The 20,327-nt window shown below is 29.2% G+C and overlaps 2 protein-coding genes across 3 annotated transcripts in view; both read left to right on the top strand.

Moving 5' to 3' along the window:
• Positions 1–2,724: 2,724 nt before the first annotated feature.
• LOC107442332 (uncharacterized) lies at positions 2,725–9,811 on the top strand. 2 transcript variants are annotated; one of them, XM_016055869.4, is made up of 7 exons: positions 2,725–2,947; positions 4,027–4,130; positions 4,211–4,272; positions 6,226–6,345; positions 7,656–7,718; positions 8,960–8,980; positions 9,680–9,811. In XM_016055869.4, exons 2-7 carry the CDS (start codon positions 4,058–4,060, stop codon positions 9,725–9,727), a joined length of 387 nt encoding a protein of 128 aa, XP_015911355.2. In that variant the 5' UTR covers positions 2,725–2,947; positions 4,027–4,057; the 3' UTR covers positions 9,728–9,811. The 2 variants fall into 2 exon arrangements, with proteins under 2 accessions (XP_015911355.2, XP_042909038.1); XM_043053104.3 differs by having other exon boundaries at positions 2,740–2,947; positions 7,656–7,703.
• A 3,483-nt stretch (positions 9,812–13,294) lies between these two features.
• Positions 13,295–20,327, top strand: part of LOC107442349 (uncharacterized) — a 10,764-nt gene continuing 3,731 nt past the window's right edge. Inside the window, exons 1-5 of the mRNA XM_016055901.4 lie at positions 13,295–13,436; positions 14,993–15,097; positions 15,176–15,237; positions 18,628–18,735; positions 20,175–20,213. Of these exons, the coding sequence (XP_015911387.1) occupies positions 15,025–15,097; positions 15,176–15,237; positions 18,628–18,735; positions 20,175–20,213 (282 nt within the window). The 5' untranslated portion in view covers positions 13,295–13,436; positions 14,993–15,024. The remainder of the gene's footprint in view (positions 13,437–14,992; positions 15,098–15,175; positions 15,238–18,627; positions 18,736–20,174; positions 20,214–20,327) is intronic.

Genomic DNA, 20,327 nt, shown 5'->3' with positions numbered 1-20,327 from the left:
ATATATTTTGTTTATAAATTGAATATAGCTGTTTTCAAAATTATTAAATTTGAAAGAAAAAAAAATTAGCTTAGGGATTAGAAAATTCTATGCATTAAAAAAAACAATAATAATATATATATATACATTGAGAGAGAAACATGTTCAATGCTTTCAATGAAGGTATGTACATTTAATGTATACAACGCTCATTCTGGAGTCACACAAAAAAGATAAAGAGAAACATTTTCAAGATTAAAAAAATTTGATTCATGAAGTTATAACACTACCAAATGTTTGGAAGCAATGTTCGTTATTGGATTGAAGTATATGGAATATCAGCAGCCTGATCAAAATTAAAATCGTCTACGTTATCACGATCTTGGAGAAAGATTACCGCTTGATGAACAATCTTCTTCAGATGTTCAAGAAAAATATGATAACAGTATTCTCGAACAAGCTAAGGTTTCGAAATTCCTGATGAAGAAAATTTAGAAGATTGGTTTCAAAGTGATGCATGTGAGCCTGGCTACCAGTATTTGACTGATGCCACATCGTTATGTTGTTAAATCAAATAGTGATGATAGTAACTGATGCAGAAGATGTAGTAAATGAATGAAATACAATTTCTCATTCTACTGCTCTGTGGAAACTTTATTAGATTATATGGGAGGATTTGATTAAGCTGACATTACTGCGGTTCGTAAAATATGTGTATCGATATACGGCGAAGACGCATTACACATTTTTTTAATAAGGAAAATTCTTAGTTTGATATTATGCATGCAAATGTCAGTAATTTTTATATTTTTTGTACTGATATTGAATTTTTCTTTAATAAAAGGAGTTTTCGGATTATCCGTGCTTTTCGATTGTCCGTGCGACCTGTCCCGGTGATTAACCCGGATAATCGGGAGTGCACTGTATATATATATATATATATATATATATATATATATATATATATATATATATATATATATATATATATATATATATATATATTCTCTATAAATAGGAAGTTGATTATTGCTAAATTTAAAATAAATCACTTTATTTTAAAAAAGGAATTTGTTTAGGGATTAGAAAACCCTACGCTTTAATAAAAATTATTAATTTTTTTTAGGAGAAATACATTAAATGAAGGAATAGAACAAAAACTATCAATACCTTAACATTAAGCAAAAACTACATCACTATAAAGCTTAGAATAAATGTATATATAATCATGGAGTACTTTATTATTATCTAATATTATATGCAATCACTTGTATATAATATTAGATTTTTAATAAATTTAAATTTTTTTTATCTATTTCATATTTGGAATACAATGGGATACTTCCTGGTTTCAAAAAATATCAATTTAATCAAAAATATTAATTAAAAAATATCAATTTTCAGATGAATAACTTCGACAGAAATAAATAAAACTACAGCTGAAATTTTTATAAAGTAACATAAAACCTTAAGACGCAAGAAGTGGTAATTAAAATAATATAATTAAAATAACAAGAAGTCCAAGAAAAAATAATAAGACGAAGTAAGACTACTCGAATAAAGAATAAAATAAAAATGATAATGACTGTCCGAACATACGACAATTCAAGCATAAACGAGCTACAACTGCCAATGTTTTGAAGTATGTAAGATGGCCGACGGTTAATTTCGCTGTTAACATTGCCGAGCTTTCGGCTTCACGAATTTCTGCTAGTGTCTCCTCCACCTACTCCTAGCTCCATGGTGTTAATCTAATTAAACGGAGAAAACTTGATAAATACAGTGGAAAGAGAAGGAAGCAAAATTTAGATATATTTCAAATTTAGGAAATTTCGTCTAAATTTGAAAGCAGATAGTTCTGTCACGGATATATTCACCCGATTAACTTCTTACCGTCACTTAAATATAGCTTCATCGTGTAACGTTTAACTGGCTAATATGGCTTTGATTAAGAAAAAGAAAATTGTTAAACAAATCGTTGTTGTAGTTGTTGCAATTTATTTACGTCGCAATGGATCTGCACAATAGGCTATTGGCGACGGTCATGGAAACATTCTTGAGGATGATCAGAAGACATGCCATTACAATTTTGATCCTCTGTGGAGGGGATGGCTCCTCCGCTTCGGTAGTCCGCGTGAAATCGAGCTCTACACGGTAGAATAGTTTAACGAGGACCAATACCGCACACCTATGATCTCTTCGCAGACTGTGGTCACCTATTCGCCCACTGACCGCAGTCAGAGCTGTTCGACTTCAGCGATCTGCTGGGAATCGTGTCTTAACGATCGATGGTTAAGCAAATAGAAATATAATTGGGATATAATGTAAAATAATTAACAAGAAGTAAAAGAATTACAAAAGTAGGTTCTTCAAATTACGAACACACATTAGTTTAATTCCCACAAACATATTAATTTCTCTGCATTGAAATTTATTTCAGTTTTATCTTCGACGCCTGGATAAAATGAAAGACCAATTGTTATTTTCATTTTAAAATAAATGCAAATAAAAAATTTGGAACAAACCGTTCAAAAGTCGTAATGCTAGTAATATTTTAAATGTGAATTTCGAAATTACCAACATTTCCTTGCTGAAACACTTGTCTTCAAAATAAGGCGGATTATAATTTTATTTCTGCAGAAAAATCTAAAATCAACTAATATTCTTACTTCATTTTTTCGGCATCTTTATAGATAGTCTTAATATAGAAGTCATATAACAGAAACATGTGCTGCATTTATGTAAGTATTTAATTGAAGAATGGAACATATTTAGAACATAAAAGGACCGACGAAATTCTATCTTTCATCCAAATTCCATCAATTAATTAACTGCCAGCTATTGCCAATTTGTGGCTTTAGCCAGATATAATATGTTCAGCCAGTATATATGCATTTGTAATGCGTTTTATCTAAATAAAGATACCTGATACTTTAGATTAGAACATTTTGAAAGGAGCAAAATTTAGGTAATTTTTATTTTTTTAATATATTATTTTTCTAATTTCATTGTGTAAAAGCTTAACACATTTTATTATTTAGAGAAATGTTCTCTTTCTCGACAATAATTTTTATATTAATATTTTTTTTAAAAAATATAGCGTACAAATCTAATTTTTTAAATTTAAAAGATCAACTTAAATGAGTTACAAAACTGCAAAGCTTAGTTCAAGTTAATTTTATGCCCAAGGTCCAACCGTGTGTGGAAAAATAAGAGTAATAGCTGATTCCTTGAACTCTTGAAGTCAAGCATATCTGCATCTAATTTTGTAACAATCTATTCAAACGGGGAAAATATCTACTTCAAAAATCTATAAATATTTGTGTGCATAACTAATTGCGTCTTGAATAGAGACTTTCGTATACATTAAGTTACTGGTCAAATTTCACTTAATAAATAAGTGATTCATTTATTATATAATTAATAATAAATAAATAAATTCGCAAATGAATTTTAATAAACAAATAAACTGAGTCCTCTGATCAAATTTATTATCAGTTGTCCTTTAAATTAAAATTTTATTATCTATAATAAACATATAGTCATATTTATTATATCATTAATTAATCGTATCTTTAAAAAATCGATAAAGTAAAATATATTTTTAGTAGTAAAGCAAATTTATGAAATACTAAATGAAAAAGTAAAGCAAATTTAGGAAATACTAAATAATAAAAATGAATTTTTAGTGGAAGTCATTGTAGGGTGATATTTGGCCACTGGGAAACAATTTTTCAGGCCAACTATAGAATATAAGCAGCATTATACCTAGGGGAAAACTGAACTGGTCTCTGCATCCTCATCGTCAAATTTATTTATTCCTATTATCTTGTAGATAAAATAATTTGTAGGTAATTTTTAATAAATTGTAGATAATTTTTAATAAGGTAATTAGGGAGAAAGTGAATAAATATTAAAAAGTTTATGTTTTATAAAATAATAATAATTTTGGTTTATGCCCTTTGGAAAATGGTAAAACGTAAAAATGAAAAGATTAACAATATAAATCAGATTATATACCATTTAAGTTTGTTCTTTTAATTTCAGTGTTTCAGCCTAAGGAGTATTATTTGACAAGATGCAATCCGTTTGGATCATATTAGTTTTCTGTGTTGCATCAATTAGTGCTTTTGGAATGAAGAAAACTTGTGGTAAAGAGAATTTTCTCTTCCCTTTTTGACTAGAAATAAATGAAATTGTTCTATTTTTATGTGAATATTTTCTTACGCAGAAAAACTTACTGAAGAAATAGGTGATGCATTCGATAAATGTAACGCTCTGTTTCCAGAAGAGGTAAGAATTTAACTTAAAACAGAAATATTTTTTTCGTATAAAAAAACCGATCACAGATAATTAATGCACTCTGTATTAAAAAAAGTATCAGTGACCGTTAGGCTCTGCGTATTTAACATATCGTGTTAAATTTATTTTTACTGTCTTAATAATTAAATTAACAATATCTTTGTCTTTTTCTTAAATTATCTTTTTCTTAATTATCAATTGTCTTTTTCTTAAATTAACAATAAAATGTGGTTTTATAATGTTTGATAAAATTTGGAAAAAGAGATAAAATTCAGAATTTTATAAGGATATCTTAGAGCATAGTCAACCATTTATTCGGTTAATCTTGCTTTTAAGTTTTGAATATTTATAAATGTGTGGCATTAAGATCTATAATTTAAAAAAAAAAAGAATAAAAAACGGAATTTCTGGTGCAAATTATTAGGTTGAATACCGTATATTTTGGTTTATTAACCAGAATTACGTTTTTCTTTACCAGAAATGTCATTACCATATAGCACGGGAGTTTTATCAGAATTTTTTACTCCGCGTAGAATTACGAAAGATAAAAGTTAAAAATTCAACTGCGGAATAGTATTAGTCTAACAGAAACATAGTCGAATAGAAACATATATCTTTCTAGAGGAAATCGATTTTAATTCCCAAGTTAAAGTTATTTTATCAAAATTCAGCATCCTGTGTGAAAATTATTGCTATTTAAGAGCTCCTAAAAATCTTTCCAATTGAATAATAATAATAATACAAATTAAGACGAAGAATTCCGGAAAATTAAAGAGGCTTATCGATTGACTAAAGTTTTATTTTACAAATTTCATTAAGTTTCGTATTAAAACGGAAAATAATATGCGAACTCAACAAGCTTAAGGCATTCAAATATGACTTTTATCTCAAAATAGCATCATGTGAATGATAATTGCAGTAGGTAATATGAATAAGGTAAGGAAACGTACAGTTGCCAACGAAAAAATAAAAATAAAATTAATGGGAGAAAAGAAATACCCTGACTGAAGGAGGCATATCAGGGCAGAGTATATTTTCACGTGGTATGTGTGAATGGAAAGTCCATTTACTGAGCATTCATGTAATTAATGTTGAATCAAGAGCATTAAAATGAGCTTATGTGTCAATAATGCAAAGAAATTTTTTATCATCAGTTAAGTTTATGTTCAGGGTCTAACAGTGTATATATCAATAACACTATATCAATAACAGTAATGGCTGATTCCTTGAACTCTTGAAGTCAGGCATATCTGCATCTAACTTTGTAACAATCTATTCAAACGGGGTAAATATCTACTACAAAAACCTATAAATATTTGAGTGCATAACTTATTGTGTCTTGAATAGATACTTTCTTATACACTAAGTTATTATTCAAATGTCACTTAATAAATAAATAATTTACTTATTAATTAATTAATAATTAATATGTAAATTAGTAAATAGATTTCAATGAATAAATAGAGTTATTTGATCTAACTTATAATCAGATGTCCTTAAAATTAAAATTTTATTATTAATATTCATCGTATAGCTATATTTATAATATCATTAATTAATTACTTTGAAAAAAATAATCAATAAAGCAAAATACATTTTTTATGGAGCAGTAGTTAATCATTTTAAATTTTATACTAATTTAACATTCCAACTTATATTTTATAGCATTATTAAACAAACAATAATTACTTATTAAAACCGATATATATTGTCAATAAAAATTATAAATTAAATACTTTTAAATTTATAATATTTAATATTATTTTCAATTATTTTAAATTTAACATTTAAAAATACGTGAATTATTCAACTATTACTTCAATATAATTTCAATAACTTTGATAAATCATCCAATTATTCCACGTATCTAAGTAATTCATTAATTTTTTTTTAAATAATGTACAGTAATTTTCTCATATTTATGGTTTATTTGTTACAATTAAGCAACTGCAACTTATTAATGGGTGTAAAAAAGAGGCAGTCCCAGATGCACTTACCGAAGATGCTGTTAAATCTTATCCATACCTTGCTGCTGCATGTAAAGATCGTTCTAAATTTTCGAAGGTAAGGCTGATATTTCTATATTAGGGAGATTCACTTATCTGTAAGAGATATTTTAAAAATCCCTTAAGAATATTGATATTATTAAGCTACGCATTTAAATACTAATTGCAACTTACGAGAAATATGAAACATAACTAACTGATTACTATTGAGCTTAGTTATAGATAAAAAAGGATTAAAATCATCCTAAAAAAGCTGTTTTATCTCGTGGAACTTGTATTCCCCACTCCAGAAACCACATTAAAATTTTATGCTGTGAAAATGTTTTAGATAATCATTCATTTAATCTAATTAAGTTAAGTAGAAATTGATTAGATCTTAATTTTTAAATTAATTCTACTTAATTCTTAAAGTAGCACCATGCATTTTGTAACAATTACCAGAACTTTAGTTTTCATGGCGACCAGGTGGCTGAGTGGTTAGCGTGCCTGACTGCGTAGCCGATGGTTGCAGGTTCGAATCCCGCTCAGGGCGCGTATGTTTCTTTCCCTCTCTGTGTGTTCTATGTCCTTTCTTCTGTGTGATTGTGTGAATATGACCCTCTCTATAAATGGGTTTGTGGTTGTGTGAAATGGGCGACGCTGCTCCACCACCGTAGCCTGGCCATAGATGCTCAGTGGGTAACGAGAAGAGAGTAGCAGTTCTTGCATTTCCGAGGCCAATGGGAAATAAATCTAAGTGCCCGCCATTAACAAACGAAAATAAAACTTCAGTTTTCATTTAATATTTTAAAAAGCCATGTAGGATTTCATTTAATTAAGCTATGATGTGAGAAGGTAAGTTTTAAATGAAATTTTAATATGGATATTAGTATTTTGATTTAAGATATTTCTTCACGATTGTGCTCCATATTGTTGAGCCAGATGGTACGTCTTTCCCACATCTAGTTCAACTCCGTTATCGTTGAATTACTCAGATTAGTTGGTTTTGTCTCACAAAATTGCTCTTTTACTTCGTTTCCTTCTATACATTTACTTTTTTGTTGTTCTCAATTGCTTATTTCCATATATCTTATTACGAAACATAACACAGTTTTGTTGAATAACAATTAATACATTTTTTTACGAACATATTTGTTCATAGAAGTATCGTTAGTAATTTGTAAATTAGTTTTGTGAAATTTGTGACAATAATTTTGTCCTGAACAAACTATCGAAAATAAAAAATATATTTTTGAAAATATTATTTATATTTGAAAAATATTCAAAAGAATATTACCTATAGTAAATATTATGTTTTTTCCTTATTTTCAATCCTTCAGAATTTTGAACTTTTGCATTCAATAGAATTTAAGTTTATTTTTGTTGCAGTTCAGTCAGTGCATGGGAGGACTTATGCTAAGAGGAGAAGTTACCAAAGTTAAATTTTTAAATGTGAGTAATTATGAAATGTGAGTGTGTTACTCATAACTTTATTTAACTAGATTATTTAATTAACTTTATTTAACTATTATTTAAATTTTAATGGTCATTTCTAAAAGTTCAGTAAATTCTCAAATTTTGTATTTGGAATGTTAAGAAAACAAATATTAAAAATTTATGAAATTTTTTCATTTGTTTCAAAAAGCAAAAAAGTATACTATAGATAATTGTACATTGTAAGACATGCAAATTGTAACACATGATTTGTACATTGTAAGACATGCAAAAATTCATCAACTGAATGATGAAAATGAACATACTATTTGATACAAATATTAAATATGTAAACATAGAATGAAAGATTATGCAATTTTATAATCCTTTCAAAAATTCTTTTATAATTTTTAAAGCAAATTATATGTTTATTTATTTTTAGAAACCGACCTCTTAATATCTTATAAATAACATTTTATATTATATAATACAGAAATTTCATGATTTTGCAATTCATTACGCATTTAGAAGGCAGAAAAATGACTAAAATAATGCCTCTCTGAACTATTTCTTTCATTAATCCCTTTAATAGCAATCAAACAATAATTCTTCCAGCATATACTAAATTTCAGTTTTGTATTTCGTATATACAAGTACAGTTAAAAAATAATCTGAAAAAAAAAACCCATTTATATCCAGGAAATTTTTTTTAATGAAAAAAACCAATGTGATTTTTTTTAAAAACCAGGTTTTGGTGAATCCTAAAATAGATTATTTTAAAGTTTTAGTTAGTTTTGAATCATACAATTATGAGTTCAATTTTGTGCGATTTAAATCATGCGAAATCATCAGCAAACTAAGAAAAATTATTTTAAAATGCGTGCCCAGTCAAGATGCTTTTAACACAAAATAAAAGACGAAGTACTAACGTGCTGTTAACGTCAGTAGACTATTATTATTGATATAAAAGGGATGTTCGTGGTTCGAATCCCAGAAATAGAAATATCTGTTCCGATTTCTGCATTGAACACTATAAACATCGCATTGAGCTGTAGTGGACAGTTTTGAAAATTGCGCATGTAAATTTCTCGCCATTGCAAATGGTTGTTAAAATAATTGTATCGTCAGATTTACTTTATAATCTGATTAATATTATTACAAAATATCATAATTTCAGAAATTCAAGATAATTTCTTAATTTCAACCAGAATTTAGTTCAATGGTTTTTAACGCTATTTAATATTTTTTTTTGTTTTCAGAAACAAATGGCTGAGAATAAAGTGAGTACTTTAAGTCCTCATATAAAAGTTATTCTTTCTTTTCAGCCATTTAGTGTTTTCCTGTTCGTTGAAATGAAAAATATGTAAAACCTGTGTGTTTGAATTGTTAGATTTAAGATTAAACTTTTATTTCCGTTTTCTTGATACTTTTTAGCTTCTAACAAATTTTTGAACGGATAGAAATTTTTTTGAACATATAGGCAAAGTTTTAAACACATAGACAATTTTTTTACGATATATTCGACAGCATAGTATCTTTAAAAAACGTGGAAAATATCCCCGTCCCGTATTCCTGTCCTTTAGTAAGAATAACTTTAAAACTGGATAAACCTATTGGAGAATTCCTATCATGCTCAAAGTTGTGAAGGAGTGAGAAAGCAGTTCCGCCTAATAATTGGGGAAAAAAATCAAGTGATATAAATCACTTCAAAAATCATGTGATTTTGAGACGAAATGATTGTCAAATGTAACGAAATGTAACGAAGGAATATTGAATCGTAAAAATTAGTTTTTCATTCCTAAACGGAAGGAAAGCATTTATAGGGCATGAGAAAACTATTTTATGTTTCCAATAGATTGAAATATTTTGAAACCATAGCTTAGATTTTTACTTTTCTTCTGGGTGATTGCATTTTCTCTTCGTTTCTTTAATTAAGTGTACAGTAATGTTCTAAAAAAAGTTTTTATTTTGTTTTTTAGAAATGCTACCGTATGGTTGAAGAAAAATACGATATAGGACCATCATAGATTTCCTAAAAAGTAATAATCTTCTGTAATTTTTGTAAGAAAGACAATTGCATATAAAATGTGAATAAAGATTTGTATTTCCTTGTTTGAATGTAATTATTCATTTTTATGTTTATTGCAAAAAAGTAGGAAACTTGTTTGCCACGTATAATTTTAAGAATATACACACAAGGTGTTTCACAAGGTGTTCCACTACCCCAAAGCAAAAGACTGTTCCTGGTGCAGTAAAATTCCTGTATGTTCTTCAACATTAATTGGTATAAAGATGTCTCTACCATGTTTATTTCAGTAACAGTAAAAATTTTTATTATAGTAAGATATAATACACATAAGAATCAGTAAAGATACTTTTACAATAGACCGACCGGCCTGTGTGGGGGGCAGTGAACTGTCCTTGCATCAGAAAGGTTCTGGGTTCGAATCCCGGACAAGGCATGGATGTTCATTCCTTCTCTGTACTATCTGTCCTTACAGTTGGAGTGACGTTGGTCCACCTAATATGGTGCCCCTGTAAGAGAGGTCAACAAAATCGCCCTGTATTTGCCTAAATTGACGAATGTTAACACAGGTGGGCATTGTAAAAAAAACTTTTACGATAGAGAATAAAGTAAAAAATCATAATTTAGGAGAGATTCATACATATAATTTTTCTTAAAATAAATTCCAGTTTGTTAATCAAACATACATTTAGCACAAGCAGAATATTAATATGAATTCTAACTAAAACTGAAGTGAGTTGAAGTTAAATATTTTAAAATTATTTTATGCAACTGAGACAAATAGTCTTAGGAGAACATAAATATCTTTACAACTAAAAATATACCTGTATCTTATAACAGTTTATATGAGTAGTTTGTGAAATCAATTCAACAAGAAGATTGAAATTACTTAACAAATAATTGACCACAATCAATACTTTTGATAAATTACTGAAGAGGATCGGGATGGTATTATATAATCTATGAATATTTTTTCATTTCATTCAGATAAGTGGAACTCATATAGTGAACTTCATGTAAGCAAACTGTCTTTTTCACTGCTTTATGATGAATACCATTAAATTGCACAATGATTCGCCCTTAAACTTCTGCAAATGATCCAAAACTAAATGTTATACGCTTGAAATATGCTGTATTATCATTTCACGCATAAATAGTTTAAATATACACAAATTATTCACCAAATTTATGGATCTCTGAAAAACACAACCCTTCATAAAATTTGTCTTCTGCAATGAAAAACTTTTAATAAAGAACACTACAGAGTAGGTGATCTTCAAAGTGTTAAAAATCTTTTATTAATCTCAATTTTTATCACAACTTTATTTAAACATTGAAAAACATATCGAATTTAATAAATTCTCGCACTGGTAAAAAGTTGACAAATGCTGATTTTTGATTTGTAAAAGGTAGGCATGGAATTTATTTGAATAACATAGATATAATCGAAGTGCTCTTATTTAATTTAAGTAAACTTCTTAGGTAAACTCTCTAATTAAACAAACCTATACTTAATTATAAATAGGAAAACAGTTATAGTTTTAAAAAAACTTAAACTTATAATAAAAAAATGCACAAGCATTGTTTAAATTTTAGGTGGCTGTATGGCGCAGTTGGTTTGTCGTCGGCCTTCTGAGCCCAAGTATGCGGGTTCGATCCCCGGCCCAGACACCCGATTTTCGGGATGCAGAAAATCCTCAGCGGCCATGTCGTATGATTATGCGACATGTAAAAGATCCTTGGAATGCCTTATTGGCTCTTGACATTTCCGGCAAAATTAAATTCCTAGTGCACTTTAGCATCCAAATAGAGTCTCGGTGCTGCCATCTAGTGTGGCAGAAACTAGACGTCCAAATTAACATGACCAACGGTATCTCTCCCATTGTGGTGGTCCTGAAAGAGTGGATACCACCTCTGGAGAACGCACTAGGTCTGCTCATCGGCAAGACCGATTGTACAGCTCATTGGAAATAAAAAGAAAAAATGTTTAAATTTTTTTGACGGACAACAATATAAAAATTGTGAAGTTACTTGAGGAGAGGAATTTAAATTTAAAACGCAAATCAAAGTAAAAAGTATTTTTAGGCATTTGATGCGCAGAAATTAATTGTTATGGGGAATTGTAGATCTAAAATTTAAAACCGAGGTTGCATTACTAGATATTATCGTTTATCTAGTTCTTCATCTTGACTTTTGTTTGTTATAAAAGGAATTTGCCGAATTTTATTCCATTTCTAAGCAATTTGTATTATTAGTTTTTGAGGATAGAAAAGAAACAAGAAACTACTAGTTTTATTTTAACCTTACACAGAAATGAGTGATACACAAGTAATGAATTTTATTTCCTACATTTAATTTTGATGGCACTGCGAATTAAGATTAAATATAGAAAACTATAGCGATCGGTTATTCCTGTGCCTTTATCCTTATTAATTTAATTTTACAGCAATTCGTTGCACGAAAGTGAGCGATACATAAGTAATGAATTTCGCTCATTATATTTAATCTTGATGGCACTGTGAATTTGACCTTTTGGTTGTTCCTGTACCTTTATCTATTTTGAGCATATCAGCATAGAAATTTACTGAAATTCATAGGCTTGTAGCACTCAAAATACATCTGCTTTAATTTTAACTATGCAATTAAATACCTCAGTAACTAATCCCGCCTTTTCTATATCTAAATTTCAATTAATATATTTTTACTTCCATATTACTTTTGCATTCCAATATTGAAAATGTCCAGAATATCGTCAGAATTCAATCAATATATCATCAGTCTCATTTATTTCATTTTAAAGGCATTTCAGTAAGTCCTGGTCATTGTTATTGCGATAATCTTTTCTGCTCTTTTTAGCTAAAATAAATATCAATTGATTGGAATTATTAATTTCAAGATAATTACAACATGATTTTATCCTTTTTCTCTTTAAATTTCATAACTTATAAATGCAAATTTAGGAAGTATGGTTCTTCCTTCGCGTTGGTATGAAGGACGTGCTAGTTGGGATGCTAAACCTTTCCAGCGCAGTGTGTCCAGTCTGGAATGACAAATTAAAAAAAATATTACTGAACCTCAGAAAATTTAAAAATGATTGCTTCTAACCACCCCATCCCGTTATTAACCATAGCTATTTTTTTAAGCAACGTAAAGCTCTCTTTGCACAGAAATACGGTAGTAGTTGCGAATTTGCTGCCTGTCTAAAATTCTCAATGAACATATGCTGCGTTGGAGAAGATTAATTGAATTTGAAGGGAGGTACATATGGTAATAGATATAATAAAATAGAAAGAATGATATATAGAATGATAGAAAAATGTACAATAGCTGTAATAAAATTATATAAAAAAAATTGTATATCATTGAATTTGATGATATATAATTTGAAGTGGCGCACATGATATGATGCAATCAATCTATATAACCCAATAGGAAATGAAATACTTATTGGTTTTTACTTTAAAAGAACACATGTTATAACTAATAATAAAATTGATCGATTATAATATATGATACGTTTCATTAATATGACAGAAGAATATAAACATATTTTCTATGTCAGATGACAGACACAATGCTAAATTGTTTCAACTAAGTCTTTATGTCTATCATCTGTCAGATTTTGCAAGTTTTCCATTTTTCGTGTATCATATTTAAAGGCCATGATTATGGCTTTCAGTTACAGGTTTGAAGAACTTGAGAACTTCTAGGTAAGTTTTAATTTTTCCATTCACTGGTTAGCACTAGTACACGGAGAAAAAAATTCCATTAAAATCACCGTAATGTATGGTAATGATATGTCTGATAACCCCCACTCTCATAATTCTGGGTAATATAATCAAAATATATGGTTTTTGATTTCATTTGGTAATTTTTCCGTTCATGCGGTAACTGTTTACAGAAATTTTGGTTTTCAAACTATAGTTCATAACACCATACATTTAGTAAATTATAAAAAATTGAAAATTTAAGGAATTAATAGAAGTAAATTTAACGAAATTCATGGCTTTTATACCATGCTCTAAGTTATCATGAAAAAATTACCAAATTTTACTACTGTTACCAAATCTGATCCTGTATTATAAAGCCATATTTAATTGTGAATATTACCAAAATCCTTATAAAGCGTTTCGGTAAAAAAACTGCTGAACTTTTCGGTATTTCCATAGAACCAGAAACACAGTAAATTTTTATCACATTTTGGTAGTTTTAATACTTTTTCCTAAGCGTAAATATTGATTTTAATTTTAATTCAAGGTCAATATAAAAAATGATAGTTTTTAACTAGGAAATTATTTTTACTATGAAAATGTAAGCAAATTATCAAAATCAAACCAAAATCCTTGTTTTCAAAAACTGAATTTTAGCTGTTTTCTGTACTTAACCTGCACACTTTCTATAATTTTATGCATCCATAATAAGGTTTTATTTTATATTTTATTTTATAATCGTCGTTGAACAGCCGACCCAATGTTGTGCTTACTACTACTAAGGTTTAACTCCGTCGCCTTGTAACTTTGAACCAATCTGGAAGACAGGGAAACTTTTGAATCAGTGCCCCGAAAGGTATGATTTGTTATGGGAACATGGAGGAATTTGTGATTCGACAGATTTAACATGCATGAGTCACCATTTACTACACTGGGAGTCTTCGGGAGGCGGGATCACACACCGGACCCTTTGGACACGAGCCCAGTGCCCTACCAACCAGTATATCCTGGCCAAACATAAGGTTTATTTTTAATATTCGTTGTTGAATAGCTAACTTAATTTTGGGTTTACGACTACTAATGTTCAACTCCGGAGCTTTGTCATTTTGAACCAATCAAGAACACAAGGAAGCTCCTGGATTAGTACAGCCCAGATGGAAAGGGTAACGACCATGCCTAATTCAACAAAACATTTATTAAACAAATAAAGGCCAGTACAATGAATACAAATGAGGATGCCAACTGCTTCCTTAGCATCCGTCTCATACGTCTGTTTCGCGTGAAGCTCAACTTCAAATTTTTTAGTTAGAAATTAATGGTTATAAGGAGCGTTATGGGGTGCGCACGCATAAAGCCAAAAAGTACTTTTCCTACATTTACTTTTGATCTTTAATTCTTTTTAGTTATAAAATTTCAATAAAAAACCGGTAGCTCCTATAGAAATGTAATGGGAATTTGTTATTTTTTATTTGAACATCAAATCAAATTATTTACTGAGTTTTTATGCTATAAATTTTAACTACCTTCCTTATTTTCATTGCAATTTTCTATTTCAGTAACCCAGTTTGCAGACTCCCTTTCTCTTAAAATGTATGCGTATTGGATCATATTTAGCTTTTGTGTTCTCTCAGTCTATGCCGTGGGCCCAGAAGCAGTTTGTGGTAAACAGATATTTCTCAAACCTTTTGAATAATTATTAAAATTTTTTATTTAATAACACTTATTCTTTTCTTATGTAGAAAAACTTACTGAAGAACTAGGTACTGAGTATGATAACTGTTATAAGCTAGATTCGGAAGAAGTAAATATAGATCCTTTAATTTTTCTACTTTTATTATCTTTTGTGTAACAATTTTGTTTTATAAATATTGGGCATAAAATTTATTATATTTTTTATTGCACTGGAAGGAATTTTTTTCTCTGTTGTATGAGATTTTTTTAACTGATCTTACATACTTTCGTATCGCTGATTTCAAATTTGCAATCGGTTTCTCTCCCTAAGCTATAGTTTTTTAAATGACATTTCTAACTAATTTTTTGTCGAATTGTTAAAGTTTAAAAACGTTATATGAAACAAAAGGTCACATAAATTTTACGACAAATTTCTATGGCAGTTTATATCACCAGCCATTTCTATGGCAGTTTATAAACCCTGCTCGGAAGTTAATTTACAATCCAGTGGTCTACCCTTTCTTGGAGATTTTTCTCTTGATTGTTGCTGTTCATAATTATAGTGTAAGTTTTGATTCCTTTTACAATTTGTAACCTGAATTTAAAAAAAAAATGCAAGAGAATGAAGTTTTTTAAAAAGTTTGTTTAAGAAATTGCAAAAAGGAGAGCGAGTCGTTAAACACTACTGGATTGGAAATTTGATGCCCGGAAACGTCATCATTCATCACTGAGAACAATTCCTTATTCTGTTGCTTCTTTGCTTGCTTCTGAACAGGACATAACAAGGAAGCACTCCTAGATGCGTACAACAACATTACCGAGCAGGGGGCACTATGGAATTTTAATCCTGATTATGTGTCTTAATACTCTCGAAATTCGTCTCAACATTTACGCGACTTGTTGTTATAAGTAACAACACACTTGAACACACAACACACTTGTAACTTGACACTTGAACATTTTAACATAAAATAGATAAAATGTATCATCATTAAAAAATCGTCAATTTTAGGATCAAAACTAATTTCAGACTTGAAATCCCCACACTTGAATCAAGCAAGATAAAGTGTATGTATAAATGCAACAAAATTTTGTTCCTCAGTGAAATTTATTATAAATTTCTATTGACATTTATTTTTATTTTCATCAGTAATCTATGCAGTGTTACGATCTGAGAATGTCTGGCCATATATTCTACTGCAAAAGAGCTAAGACTGGGGATTTCCGTAACCATGATCTTGACAGAGAGTTCTTTTATGAAAAGGAAATATATTCAGTTCATTTTCTACGAGACACTGAAATGGTTAACAGTTACCGTGGTAAAATACTAACATGCTGCATAGAAAAGAAGTCTACCGATTCAAATGTCAACTTTTTCTGAACGATTTAAAATTTTAATATCTAAGTATTTAACTGCTTTGATAACCCTTTGCACTCAAGGGACTTTCAACTGTTATAATAGGGTTGAAATAGGATACCTGCAAGGGACATATTGATAGTATCTCGATCCTAACTGGTTGTTGAAAAGTGGCATTTGTTTCGTTAGCAACTGTTCTTTCCATTTAATTTTGAGTAAGCCGTCAATTATTAATTCTCTTTAGTGACACATTCTATATTCTTCTCCGAAGATTATTTCACAAACATTTCGATTCTTTCGCAATATATTTTTCACTTAACACAAAGACAGGCTCGATGCAAGGTAGAACATAAATAAAATATCTAAGTATCAAAGTTGACAGATACAGAAAACAAAAGTTTATCACTGTTACAATAAAATACATAAACAAATAATAATTCTAAGTTAAGTAAAAGATATAAACAGTACAGAATTATATTTAAACAAATTCGATGTATGATGATGAGCTGTATTTATTAAATAACATTCTAACTTATTTGGAGAAGCTTAATTCGACTTTGACACGCCATATCGTTTATATGCAATCAACTGGTGCTGATGTCATAGGACACGTGTCTGTGCATAAATGATCGTTTCCTTCTCGAGTTGCAAATACACAACTATAAACATAAAATAAATTTGAAACTCAACTATAGACCTTGTACTACCATAAACTGAAACACAGTCACCCTAAATGACACAAAGTAATAACTAAACTTTTTACCAAAAGAGACAGTTGGCGAATTTGGTCGGGTTTGTGCCTCGTTGCCTGAATAATTTAGACGGTTTCCCTACAAAACGTGATTTTCAATGCCCTAAAACGTGGATTTATTCAACGATGCAATTGTTTCTTGTTTTCAGTCGATGAAAATGTTTTTTCAGCTTTTAGCGCAGGTATAAAACTCCTTTACAAAATTTGAGAAGATGGCTTGTTTTTTAACTGAACAACACATTTGTATCAAGTACTACAGACTTGATTAGTTTGTGTATTGACTTAATTTTCGAAAATGTTTCATGTTCTCAGCTGTAGGGGACAGTATTTGCTGTTTCAACTTTTGAAAGGATATAATTATATTTTTTTTATCATTTTACGACTTATTTTCCATTTAATTATTTGTTTTCGATGGTAAAAAATTCGCTTGTGGGAGGCTGTAGTAATTCTAATTTTGGGGGCATTGTGCGTTAAAGCACTAATCTCTTATTTGAAATTAAGATATTTTATTTCCCTAAAAGACCCACCATTTCGAATTCAGTGGAGTAATGGAAAAAAGACTGAAAAAATTCAATGGTGTAAAGACTGCACAAATTGAAATAGTCACGTTCTGCTACGACGTCAGAGACGGTCAGCAAGATTTCCTGTAGGTTTTTAAAGGTTAGATGGAAAATATTTCTAAATATCATTTTTATCTCGCATACTTGTATTTAAACAGGTTTCCGAAAGTCAATACAAGACATCTAAATAAAACTCAATTTTGAAGTGTCCCGCAGTGAACTGATCGTTAAGACACGGTTCCCAGCAGATCACTGAAGTCAAGCATCTCTGACTGAGGTCAGTGTGCGGGTGGGTGAATTCTTGGATCAGTCTGCGTAGGGACCGAGGTTTGAATGACGAAACTGTGCTGACATCTGGACGATTGAAACCGACGAAGGGACGAAGGAAACAGACAGTTTTGCATGGTGGCTAAGGAGTTGATCTCCTACCTGGAAGACTCTATGTTCGAATCCTGTTTCGGGCATTTGCGTAACTTATCTGTCTTTTCTATTGGTCTTTTTATGACATTAGGGTGGCAATGCCCCAGCTGTTTTGTGCCCATGATAAAGTGATTATCAGAAAAGATAGATATATCAGGCACTACAAAGTATTTTTTTTTCTTTTTCAAAAAAGTAGAATGACGAAATATTTCTTTACTATTTACTAAATTAATTTCCACGAAGAAATGGCACTAGTTATTTCGTGACTTTGAAAAATGCACGCTCGGGGCATATACCAAAAAACGGTTTCGTCAAAAGCGAAAAACGTTTCTTAAAATTTGAACATCCATTTCTTACAGTGTATGAACATAGAGAAAGGGAAAAATAAAGTGGGTACCCCAATTTCTTACTAATTATTGTTTTACATTTCAGGAACTACAAATCGTACTAAATTGCCACAAAGAAGTGCGCCCTGGTAAAACACCATCTTCATACTCATTCTTTGAAGCCGCTTGCAAAAATAATGACCTTTTTAATCAGGTAATTTTCATAATTAAAGAATAACTAAACAAAAAGACCAAAATTTTCTTTTAATTCACACAGATTAGTTCTGTTGTTGCTTAAAAAAAAGTTGTTTTAAAAATTTGCATTTTGGTATTATCTATGATGGTAAATTTAATATGTTAAAAAATTTATCTTTTTATTTATTAATTTTTTTAATGCAAATATGTTTATAAACAAAACTGTTTTAAAAGTGTATCAGAATTACACGGAAGAAAAAATTCTGATAAAATAACCATACTGTATGGTAATGCATGTTTTTATGTAAAAAAATAACAATTCTGGTTGTCGATTGTTCATGTTTGGTTAATTTGGTGAAATTCTGGTTTTCAAAATTATAGTTCTTGTTGCCAAACATTTAGTGAAAAATACTGCAATGGAAAGTAAATTTGACCAAATAAATAGTTCTTATACCTTTCTGTAAGGTGTTATGATAAAAATACTTCGTATAATATATTTATCAGCCATAACGACTAATAAGCAATTAATTTATTAGGAATGTACAATAAAATCTTACCTTAAATAATTAAAGTAACAAACTTACAAATATCAAGGATGTTATCTTTGAAATATTTGAAAAAAGAGTATAACAGTCCTTAGTTTAATTTAAAATGAGGGCTAATTCTAAACGAATTAGAAAATTCTATTTTCAAAATGTCTTTCTTTATTGATTTAATTGAAATTTTTAAACGAATTTTATGGCTAAAATTACCTCTTTCTCCAAGTATCCAAATTTCGTGAGGCAAACGATTCTGAAGTTAAAAGAGAGACACACAGATAGACAAACACAAACTCTTTATTTTATTATTATTTTATAATCAATCTTTCAATCCTTATTTAAGCCAATTAAATGTGGAATATCAAAAAATCCTTCCTTAGTGGTTTTCTACGTCATAAAAGGAGCCCATTATTCAAAATTTATGCTTCTAACTTGCGTAGTACAGGCTCTGTGATGAAAAATTTGTAAATAAGTCAGTCAGTCAGGACAGATCTCTTTATGTGCAGAAATTACGCTATGTTATACTATGGGTACTTAATTTTTAAGCAATAATTAAAAATATTAGCTTGCATAGTTTTTTGAATCTAATTATTTCAACAAATTACAGCGATGTAAATTTCAACAATACTTCTAGTAAAGCTAAAATCAAACATAAAGATATTATAGTATTATGGTTTATTTGACGTACTTATTTTACGAACCTTATTTGCCAGTATTGCTTAAAAGTTAAAATTTTTTTTGCCATTTTTAAGGAAGGGCTAAAAATAATTTTTAAGAATTAAAATTTATTTATTTAGCAGTTTATGATTTTAAACTGCAAAAAAATTTCTATTAAGGTTGTTGAATACAAATGTTTATATTTTTCCTTACTTAAATTTTAGAGTTTTAAACCATATTGATATTTTATTATTTGTTTCAGTTCTACGCTTGCTTGTTTAGAAATGCTGTTATGCAGGGCGTAAGTAATATTTTTAAGATGATTTTATCCTGACTCAAATTACAAATTTTATTTTTTCATATAAATTAAAAATAATACAAGAACTTAACGACTACGACTTATTACGAATAATTG

Source organism: Parasteatoda tepidariorum, chromosome 1 (assembly GCF_982258835.1).
Source record: "Parasteatoda tepidariorum strain Cologne lab strain chromosome 1, Ptep-v5.0, whole genome shotgun sequence".
In the NCBI taxonomy this organism is placed as follows: domain Eukaryota; kingdom Metazoa; phylum Arthropoda; class Arachnida; order Araneae; family Theridiidae; genus Parasteatoda; species Parasteatoda tepidariorum.
Note: the sequence above shows the minus strand (reverse complement) of the source record. Positions and strands in the feature narration are given on the sequence as shown.

Excerpts from the sequence above, each read along its gene's own strand:
- LOC107442332 (XM_016055869.4), top strand. The coding sequence starts at position 4,058 with ATGCAATCCGTTTGGATCATATTAGTTTTCTGTGTTGCATCAATTAGT. Across the intron at positions 4,131-4,210 it reads TGGAATGAAGAAAACTTGTG|AAAAACTTACTGAAGAAATA; the intron begins GTAAAGAGAATT and ends TTTCTTACGCAG. Across the intron at positions 4,273-6,225 it reads ACGCTCTGTTTCCAGAAGAG|CAACTGCAACTTATTAATGG; the intron begins GTAAGAATTTAA and ends GTTACAATTAAG.